The following is an 11,252-nucleotide window of genomic DNA, read 5'->3' on the forward strand; positions in this document are numbered from 1 at the left end:
GCTACAATAAACTAGATGACTGAGACTCCCTAAAAAGCTCTGGTAGCATAGTGCCTAAGGCACTTGACTGCTAACCACAAGGCTGGCGGTTCAACCCCACCAGCCACTCCTTGGAAGGAAGATTGGGCAATCTGCTTCTGTAGTGATACCTCCTTGGAAACCCAAGGAGGGGTTGCTATGAGTTGGATCTGACTCCATGGCAATAGGTGCACTGCATTGCATATGTGTGTCAAAAGACTTCCTTCCCTGAAAGACTAAAAGAGAACATAGAGATGGGGGAAAACATATTTGGAAAAAAAGATATCTGACAAGGGACTAATATCTAAAATTTATAGCCAACTTTAACATCTCAGCAATAAAAAGGACAAACAATACATTTAAACAATGGGCAGTAGATATAAGTAAACACTTCACCAAAGAAGACATTCAGATAGCCAACACACATGAAGAAATGCCCATGATCATTAGCCATTAAGAAGACTGGGCAAATCAAAACAACAATGAGATATCATCTCACCCTAGCAATAATAGCAAAGTTTAAAAGAAAACAAAAACGAACAGAAAACAACAAATTCTGGTGAGAAGATAGAGAGACCAGAACTCTCATACACTGCTGATGGGACTGTAAAATGGTAAAAACCAATGTGGAAAAGAGTATGGGACTTCCTTAAAAAGTTTGAAATAGAAATATCATACCAAACCAAACCAAAAGGAGCTCTAGTCGCATAATGCCTAAGGCATTTGACTGCTAACCAGAAGGTTAGAGGTTCAAATCTACCACCCCCTACTAGGTGTATATATATATATATATATATATATATATATATATATCTTAGATATATAAGATGTATATAGATATATATCTTAGATAAATAAGAGCCATGACACGAAAAGATACATGCATATTCATTTTCACTGCAGCATTACTCATCATAGCAAAAAAGAGACAACCCAAGTGCCCATTGTGGATGAATGGATAAAGAAACTATGGTACATACACACAGTGGAATATTATGCAATGTTAAACAATAATGAGTGATCTAAAGAACATGATACTGAGTGAAATCAGTCAATCACAGAAGGACAATTATTGTAAGTCCACTATTATAAAAAATCAAGGAAACATTTACACACAGAAAAAAAATTATTTGAAGCTTACCAGTCATGGGACAGAAAATCAAGAACTAAAACTAAAAAGTAGACACTATTAACTTGGGTGAAGATAAAGGCCATTATACAATAAAGGAAGATCAGCACAACATGAATATGAGAAAGGGAGTTGCATGAGAGTAAAAGACAGCAAAGATAAATACTGTAATGTACACAATGCTGCAATAACAAACAATAAACTATAATAGATACATAGGTAGACAAGTAAGCTGAACAGATGTTGGAAGGAGAATGGGAATCCACTCACAAGTATATATATAAGTTTGGCAGAGGCTATTTCTACGTATGTATTTGTATATGCTACAAATATATTCATATAGTAGAGCATACAGGGGGAGCTCTGGGGGTGTAGTGCCTAAAGCACTTGACTGCTTAACCAGAAGGTTGGCAGTTCAAACCCACCAGCCACTCCTCAGAAGGAAGATTGGGCAATCTGCTTCCATAGTGATATCACCTTGGAAACCCAAGGAGGGGTCACTATGAGTCAGAGATGACTCGATGGCACATAACAACAAAAACAACAACAATAGAGCATACAGGGGGCAAAGTTCAGAAAATTTCTTTGCCATAACCAAACATGTTGTGAGACACTGGTCTTGGGGGCTTAGGCCCACAGTCTCAGGGAGCATCTAGGTCAATTGGCATAACATAGTCCACAAAGACAATGTTCTACATTCTACTTTGGTAAGTGGTGACTGAGGTCTTAAAAGCTTGTGCGACCATCTAAGATGGACCAATGGTTTTTGGTCCCTCACAGTCTAGTGCAAAGAAGAGTGAAGAAAATCAAAGACTCAAGGAAACAATTAGTCCAAAAGACTAATCAACCATGTGAACCACAGCCTTCATGAGCCTGAGACCAGAAGAAGTAGATAGTGTTCAGCTACCACTGATGACCACTCTGATCGGGATCATGATAGAAGGTCTAGGACAGAGTGGGGGTAAAAAAATATGTAGAACAAAATTCAAAATCATAAAAAAGACCAGATTTACTGGTCTGATAGAGATTGGTGGAATTTCTCCAGACTGTGACTCTTAGATACCTTTCAAGCTTGGAACTGAACCCACCTACAGGGATCAACGTTCAGCCAAAACAATAGACAGGATATAGAAAGTGAACAATAACACTAGGGAGGAGCATACTCCTCAGAACAATAGGATCTAAAAGGCAGCATTTGCCCCAAACCAAAGTTTAGAAGGTTGGAAGTGGCAGGAAAGAAGGGCAAATAGAACAGAGGGAACACAGGAAAGAAGTGGAAAGAGCACTGTTACATAGCGGGCGTTGCAACCAATGTCACGGAACAAAATGTGTATAAATTGTTGACTGGAGAACTAATTTGCTCTGTAAACTTTTACCTGCAATATAAAATTCAAAAAAGAAATAAAGAGTTAAGCTTGTACATGACTACAAGCGTACTTATTGTGTGTTATTTGGCAAACAAATGTTTCTTTAAAGCAATAATTGTACCTCATTGAATGATCAAATGATCCTTTGATTAGTATTTTGGTGTTTATCTTTCTACTTTTTCTGGTCTAGATATGTTAAAAAGATAAAAATAATGAAAAGCTATTAGTTATTAGGAAAGACTTGGAAGCAATGCCTGGAAGACTTGAACATTTTTGCTTCACTTTCTGTGGCCTGCTGGACCTTTATCTGTATGTAAGTCTTGTGTGAGGAAACAAGCAAACAAAAAAAGAATGCTGAGTTCTCTTTTCTTTCTACTCTCATGCCAAGTATTCTAATCTGGTGTCCTTGCTTTCTACCTAACATCTACCCCAATGGTTCTCCTCTGAGGGTGACTTTTTCCCCCAGGAGACATTTGGAGGTCCAGTCCTCTGAACCTTGGAGGTCTAGTCCCATTCCAAACACATATGCCAGGAAAGTTGAAGATCTCCTAACATGGCCCCTAATAAAACTCTGAATTTAGGAACTCAGTCTGGGATTCAAGTCTGTGAATCTTCTCTAGTAAGACAATCTCCAAATGCTCAATCAAGGCAAGTGCATCCACATGGAGCCTAGAAAGATGGCAGGCTTAGCAGTGCTTGAAGGAAGAAAGGCATACAGGCAGAGGAAGATCCAAGAGCTGGGTAGGGGAAGAGAATGGGGAGCTCAGTATTGCTAGTACATGGTAAGGAAAATCATGTCCAGCAGGGTTATCTCCAATGAGACTTCAACAGCAGCAGCAGCAGCAGCAACAAAAACCACTTAAATAAGGAACTTGATAGTATTTCAGCACAGAGTTTGATGTTTTCTTCCTTTTTTCCTCTTGGAATAAAGCAGCAGTGCAGAAGGATAGGGAAAATTTGGAGTTACTGGGATACAGGGCTAAGTGTGGAAGATGGGGAAAGGGCAACGTTAACTAAGGGGAAAAAAGGGAGAGAGGAATTCATTGTTCAGAAAAGCAAAGCTTGAGTCCGGAGGAGTGGAGGGAACAAGTACTTTTTTTTTTTTTTTTTTTAACAGAATGTCCGAGGGTATGACTCTGGAGGAGGGACTTAACTAGTTCTGTACTCCTCTTGTTGCACTGCCTGGGCAACCCCGCAGAGGCCCCTGCACTAGCCACAATAGAGTGGGGAGGTTGCAATCCTTGGCTTTGAATAAAGAAGTGGGTGTTGTAGGCGTGAGGCAACGCCAACCGTGGTAGTGCGAAGAGGTGGTACCCTGGGCAATAGAAAGAACCAATCGCAGGCGATCCTGGGATCTCTCAGCCTCCTCAGAGACTTATAGCAGAAGTACCGGGGCCACCGGCTGCATTCTCTCGAGCTGCTGGAGCCGAGGCGCAGCGCCTCTGGGGGCGCAGCCCAAGCTGCACTCTTGTGCACCGCGCACGCCGGGGCTCGTTCTCTTCTGTGCCCCTGTGGGCACCTTTTCCTGAAGAAGTTGCAAGCCTTGCATGTGGCCGTGTGCCAATACGAAGCCGGGAAAGAGCCTGGGGGAGGAGAGTCGTGAGGTGGAAAGTGTGCAGGCCACTTGCTTCTCAGTATTCGTCCCAAGTAACACCAAGTTGCCAGACAACCCCACAAACCCACGGTTATTCGGTCTCCCATAAGTCACATTCTACCGAGATGTTAGAACAATCAGGTCGTAAGAAAACTTTAATTCCCCTTGCTGATCCAAGAGGGACAGACCACCCCCGCCTCCCGGTAACACCACACAGAAAAACACCCCGGTGTTGCTAAATTGCAGAGCTCTTTCCAAACTCTGCATCCCGCGGGGAGACGCTGGGCCGGCCCTGCAGAGAACCCCCCTGCGGGAGGGGCGGGATGGCTAGCAGCACTGCGATCGAAGTGGATTTTTGTGGGACTGCAAACCCATCCAAGGAGTTTTGCCAGGAACACCACCGCCTGCATTGCGTCGGACCTGACCATTTCCATTGTGAAATCCCCGGGGGGAAGGTCGCGGCCAGGGACCTAGCGTGTGCCGGGTTGTGTTTCGGTAAGTCAAGCAGGGTTGGTGGTCGGCTTTTCTGATAGAAAAGGCTGTGCTGGCAGTGCTGGGAACTGAATGACAATCCCCCTCTGGCAAGCCACCCCCTCATATTTTCCATCTACCTCCTCGCTCCTGCCCTCCCCCTCCCTCCCCAACCCACGCCCGGGTGGGCCAATCGCTGCTCTGCATCCCAGGCGCTTTCTCAGGTTTCTGCTGATCTTGCAGCGCCCAGAAATGGACCGAGCGGACCCGCCGCCGCACGCACCCTGCTCCACACTGAGCTCCTAAAGCCTGCCGGCGCACCGCGTAGGCTCCGCGAGGTCCAAGCTGGGTTGCGGGGAACGAAGGGGACCTAGAGCCGTGTAGATCCAGGCTCTCGCCTGCCCACCACCTCCTTCGGAATCGAATGAAGGGCTTCCATAGTGGTAGGAGGGGGCGAGAGTGCTGTTTATCTTCATTTGCTTCAGAGCTTTGGGAGAGGGTGTCATTTTGCTTTTCCTCCCTGCATTCTCCGGAACTCCCTGAACCGTTAAGAAGACGGAGTCTTCAGGTTACTGGCAAACGGTGAGAATGTGGTTAGAGAATGGACGTTTCCACCGTAAAGGCTCAGTAAAGCGTTTGTTCAACTGAGAGGGGAGTAGGAAGAGGGGACGAGGCGGCGAGTTTGCTCCAGCGCTTCTCGGATGCTGCTGCGGCGGCGGCGGCCGCTGCTCCCTCCCCGGTACCGCAAAGGCGACCTGCCGCATTCCGACTTGGGCTCTCAGCCGACTCAGCACCGCCCCTGCGCCAAGCCGGCCGGCCAGGTAGGGGCTCCCCAGATCCGGGCTGCAGACGAGGGGCTTGGGGAGAGACAAGGTGTAGGGAGCTGGGGTTGTGGGGATGCTACTTGGGACCTGGAGCTCCCCTAGCGTCTCTCGGCGCTTTTCCGATCTCTATAGTTTAACGAAGTTGTAAACAGATCGGCTGTTGGACATTGGGGAAAGTGGGATGGAAGAGCTCCAAACTTGGATTTCCGGGTGTCTGTGTTGTGTGTCTGTCTGTGTGCATGTGAAAACCCTAGCAAAAGCCCAGTGCTTTATAAAAAAGCTAGAGGTCTGTGCTCTTCGGTGTCTGTAGGTCCGTCCCCTCTGAATTCTGATTTTATACCCCCGTATCACTTTCTATTTCTCTGCAGCGTCCATCGATCGCCCTGGTGGGAGCTTAGAAGGCGGCAGGCGAAGAGGGTAGGAGGGGGGAGAACCGAGGAGAACCAGAGGGGGTGGCAGGCGTGGGGTTCTGCTGAGCTGGCACTGCACCCGGTCCTAGGAGGGCTAGCGGAGGGGAGAGAAGGCCAGGGTGACCCCCGAAGCGATGGCCTGGTCTACTAGAATGGCATTGCGTTAAGGCACCTAGGAGCAGGAAGAAAAAAAAAAAAACCTCCGCTAAAAGCAGCTGTGGGCTTTTTCCGCAGGCGAGGGTATTCCAAATTGAGTCAAAGGCTGGGTGGAGGGGAGGGTAACAAGAAGCCAAGTCCCAGATCTCTTCACTTCTGCGGTTTGAAGCCCCTCCCCTTGAGCGTGGGGGAGACGCGCACTCTGGTGGGGGGGGCGCTAGGGTCCCCCCCACCCCTCTTCCCTCGCTCTTTCCCATCCCGGGCCCTCTCCTGGCCTCCCACCCCTCCATTCGACTTCAACCATGACGGTGATGTCTGGGGACAACGTGGACGAGGCTTCGGCCGCTCCTGGCCACCCTCAGGATGGCAGCTACCCGCGGCCTGCGGACCACGATGACCACGAGTGCTGCGAACGCGTGGTCATCAACATCTCTGGGCTGCGCTTCGAAACGCAGCTCAAGACCCTGGCGCAGTTCCCCAACACGCTGCTGGGAAACCCTAAGAAACGCATGCGCTACTTCGACCCGCTGAGGAACGAGTACTTCTTCGACCGCAACCGGCCCAGCTTCGACGCCATCCTCTACTATTACCAGTCCGGGGGCAGGCTGCGGCGGCCAGTCAACGTGCCCCTGGACATGTTCTCCGAGGAGATCAAATTTTACGAATTGGGCGAGGAGGCCATGGAGAAGTTTCGGGAGGACGAGGGCTTCATTAAGGAGGAGGAGCGCCCCCTGCCCGAGAAGGAATACCAGCGCCAAGTGTGGCTGCTCTTCGAGTACCCTGAAAGCTCGGGGCCAGCTCGGGTCATTGCCATCGTCTCGGTCATGGTCATTCTCATCTCCATCGTCATTTTTTGCCTGGAGACCCTCCCGGAGCTGAAGGATGACAAGGACTTCACCGGCACCATCCACCGCATCGACAACACCACGGTTATCTACACTTCCAACATCTTCACGGACCCATTCTTCATCGTGGAAACCCTGTGCATCATCTGGTTCTCCTTCGAGCTGGTGGTGCGCTTCTTCGCCTGCCCCAGCAAGACGGACTTCTTCAAAAACATCATGAACTTCATTGACATCGTGGCCATCATTCCCTATTTCATCACCCTAGGCACCGAGATAGCCGAGCAGGAGGGAAACCAGAAGGGCGAGCAGGCCACTTCGCTGGCCATCCTCAGGGTCATCCGGTTGGTAAGGGTTTTTAGAATCTTCAAACTCTCCCGCCACTCTAAGGGCCTTCAGATCCTGGGCCAGACCCTCAAAGCTAGTATGAGAGAGTTAGGGTTGCTCATTTTTTTCCTCTTCATCGGGGTCATACTATTTTCTAGTGCAGTGTACTTTGCCGAGGCGGAAGAAGCTGAGTCGCACTTCTCCAGTATCCCCGATGCTTTCTGGTGGGCGGTGGTGTCCATGACCACTGTAGGATACGGTGACATGTACCCTGTGACAATTGGAGGCAAGATCGTGGGCTCCTTGTGTGCCATCGCTGGTGTGCTGACAATTGCCCTGCCCGTACCTGTCATTGTGTCCAATTTCAACTATTTCTACCACCGAGAAACTGAGGGGGAAGAGCAGGCTCAGCTGCTCCACGTTAGCTCCCCTAATTTAGCCTCTGACAGTGACCTCAGTCGACGCAGTTCCTCTACTATCAGCAAGTCTGAGTACATGGAGATTGAAGAGGACATGAATAATAGTATAGCCCATTATAGACAGCCCAATATCAGAACTGGCAATTGCACCACAGCTAACCAAAACTGCGTTAATAAGAGCAAGCTACTGACCGATGTTTAAAAACCAAGCAAGCAAACAATCAAAAAAGCCCCACTTAGCAGCTTGAAAGACTTACAAAAACAAAACAGGAACCCTTAGTGACTGACCCATGTCACACTTTGTAGATACTTTACTAAATAGCCTTTGAATGCTCTATATAACTGTCAATGCATTGTTGCATTGCAAATTTTTGGCGTGGCGAACCAGATGCTTTCAAGATCCATGAAAAAAGAAACTATTTTCATTTTATTAAAAAAAAAAAAAGGAAAAGAAAGAGTATTTTCTAAAACTGGTTAAAAAAATTTCAGTCCATGAACTAGTCTAGGTAATGAAAGATTCATATGCTTCCCCATACTGAAAACTTTTTAATCCTTTGGCTTCTTTAACTTTTTTTTTTTTTTCCTTTTTAGCCTAAGACAACCCAGATGATCATTTAGAAATATAAAATTAAAATTTGCATGGAACTCCAATAGCAAATCTTTGCAAACTGCACAGAACAGTTAAGACAGTGCATCAGATGTATTATATGTAACATGGTATGCCAGCTAAAATGGACGAGGAACAAATGTTTTTATTTTTGATCAACTGAACTGCATGTTACAAGGTGAAAAACAAAAGTACTGAAGACTGGTTCACAAAGCACCTTATAAATCTAAAACTGGTCCTGATGTATAGGGATTTTCCTTCTGCTCCACCTCCTTCTAATCCAAACTATTCCCTAAGAAAAAGATAACTGAATTAAATTAATTGATTCATCTGCAGTGCTGCTAAGTTTTCTCAACTGCAGATGAGCCAAACGCAGGTCTTTTCTCACTAATCCTGCCCCCTAGCCCCAGCCTCCAGAACTGGATGTAAAACATTAGCCTCCTGATTGTAAGAGAGCACAAATGGAGTTAAATGTAAGCATGTTTGAATCTGATAATCTTCATTTTATAATCGCATGCTGAGAACGTTAACTCAGACAATAGGGGATAAGCTTACCTTGAAATTGACTCTTCTAAAAATAGATCCTTTTTCATTTGCATTCACCAAAAGTGCACTCCTTCATTTATTAACTATTTTATTAGTAAATAAAGTACTGTATTTAAGTGCATATGTTAGTCAGATGGGAACAATAACTTTTTGGAGCTCAAAGCATGTTCTCTTATTCAGCATTATGGCCTATTTGACTAAGGTGTACCTTGAATTAATTAATGCATGATTTCAGTTAAAAAAAAAATTAGAAAAAAATTAAAAGTTACAAGTTTGTGGGAAGAAGGGCCCAAAAGAAATCAAGGGGGGGTGGGGGTGGGGGACACTTAGTCAATTTTCCTGCCTTTGCTCAGGGAAATGTTAAGTTTCTGTGCAGGTGTAGGCAGAGAGAGGACCAATATGCCCATCCCTTAAAGGGGAACTACATGGAAAAATAAATATGTCATCAAGGTATATATAGCAACACCTAAGAACAAGTATTCTTTCTAGTTGAGATAAATATGAGCAAAACAAACAAACAAACAAACAAAGGTGCAATACTGCATGTTTTTTGGTGCATTCTTAGGATGTAAATGAAAATGTTTCTCTATTGTATGTATTCAAAGCAGAGCTGATTTCTTTTTGCAGTCATGATTTGAAGTCTTTAGAGACTTTGGCCCTCCCCTTGAGGCTCCCTGAAGAAACTCAACCAATTGATTTAATAGTTGCTTAGTGCCTTTATCCTATACCCACAGTGAAACTGCAGAAAGTGCCTCCCTTAACACAGCTGAGAAGTTAAGTGACAAAAGGCGGGGAAGGGTTGGGGCACAGATCTTTTTCTTTTTCTTTTTCCACCCTTGCTCTCTCACTTCACCACTGTGAGAAGACCACTCCATCCTAAACCCTGGAGAGGAGAGACCCAGGAGGGTGCTGTCTCTCTCGTTATCCCAGTAGACTTGGTCGCTTTGACAGCCTGGGGCTGAACTTGAACAAGGGCCTGAGACCTCATCTTTGAACTGGACATGAACCATGAACCTTTTTTCTGCTCTTATCCACCAGAACCCAAGATAAACTTTATGGAAATTTGTTTCCTATGGAGGGCCGCTCTAGACATTCAAGGCTTCCTCAGGCCCAGTGTAGTGTTCCTCGCACGTTTCCTTATTTCTCCTCTGTCAACAACAACACTTTGCCTACTTACTACTCTCAAAAAACCAATCTCTGATTGTCTGATCTTTTCAGGCATGATTGTAGATGTGGGGACACTCGATTCATAATGACATTTCCTAGGCCTTCTTTCCTGGTCCAGCCCCTTGAGATACTTCCTGTGATGCTCCTACTATCTTCCCACCTGGCAGTCACCTCACCAGCTGAACATCTATCTAACTTTGCTACCCCAGTCCCCCAGCCCAAGCATTGTGCCCAGCTGGAAGAGAGCCATGTAACACAGGCTTTGGAGCCCAGCAGCTGTCCACTAATGGAGAGGAAGTCACAGCCTTTTTAAGGACAGCAAAGTGGAGAATCTTCATCGTGCACTTAGCATGTGACTACTGCTTCTGACCATCTGACATTCCTGCCTTGCTTCTGGAAATCTTCCCTATTACTTCCATCCCTTTGGGCCACCCTATCCTAGACTAAGCAGTGAGGCAACAAACCAAGAAACTAGAGTCACACCCAGGCCGGCTGACTGCATGGGAAGAAAGAACATGGCTAATTCATTTTTTTACTGTGTGGCTCCTGTGAATCTGTTAAGATGAACATAATTCACACATCATGGAAGAAGAGGGGCCAAGACCTGCACAGCATCTGACTACAGGGCATTAAACACCACGCCCCCATTCCTTCCCCCTGGAGATGACTCCTTCTCATCTGAACCTAAACTCACCCTGCCTATTCCTCCTCTTTTTCCTGCTTAAAAGTCCCCATTTGGGAAAAATTGCCAACCTCCTCCAAATCTCCCAGGATGTCTCAATCTTTTATTTCTACTCTGAGGACTAGGGCACACAGAACTTGAAACGCTGCACTCTGTCAACAGCAATAATCCACTTGGTACCGTGGGATAGATGGGTCAGAGGATGAGAAAATGGGACCACGATTGAGACTAACTTTGGCTACTCAGTATCTCTCATAGTTTACCCCCTGGACTGGTTGATTCTTGTGCATGTGTTACGGGACAAAGTGCTGCATGCAGTGGATCTGTCGGCCTGAGATTGAGGATGAGTTGTTCTCAATTGGGGTGGCATGGGGAAAATGAATGCTGCTTATCCATCTGTAGCTTATTGCAATGAAGGCAGTAAGAGTGGAGTACAGAGATTATCTGTGTAGCATGGGCATGCGAAGATTGACAAAGCTCTTATTCCTTGCACTGTAATGTGCTGAAATGTCTTTGTAGACCTGAAGGTGCACTTAACAAAACTGCCTATTAAGGAATGATGATCTTTTTGGTTTACTTATTTTACCAGGTTTTTTAAATTTTTCATCCCCTTCCTAGGTATTGAGTCTTAATGGCTCATGTCCTGAACCTTTGTTTTCTCCAGAAGGAGAAGACTTCTGACATGCTGATAGC

At 46.0% G+C, this 11,252-nt stretch overlaps 1 protein-coding gene across 1 annotated transcript; it reads left to right on the forward strand.

Annotated features, from left to right (window-relative positions):
* The first annotated feature begins 6,271 nt into the window (after positions 1 to 6,271).
* Positions 6,272 to 7,759, forward strand: KCNA1 (potassium voltage-gated channel subfamily A member 1). The gene has a single exon (XM_007937083.2). The coding sequence runs from the start codon at positions 6,272 to 6,274 to the stop codon at positions 7,757 to 7,759; it is 1,488 nt and encodes a 495-aa protein (XP_007935274.1).
* Positions 7,760 to 11,252: the final 3,493 nt, after the last annotated feature.

This window comes from Orycteropus afer, unplaced genomic scaffold (genome assembly GCF_000298275.1).
Source record: "Orycteropus afer afer isolate SDZICR_OR568_19922 unplaced genomic scaffold, OryAfe1.0 scaffold00040, whole genome shotgun sequence".
Taxonomy (NCBI): domain Eukaryota; kingdom Metazoa; phylum Chordata; class Mammalia; order Tubulidentata; family Orycteropodidae; genus Orycteropus; species Orycteropus afer.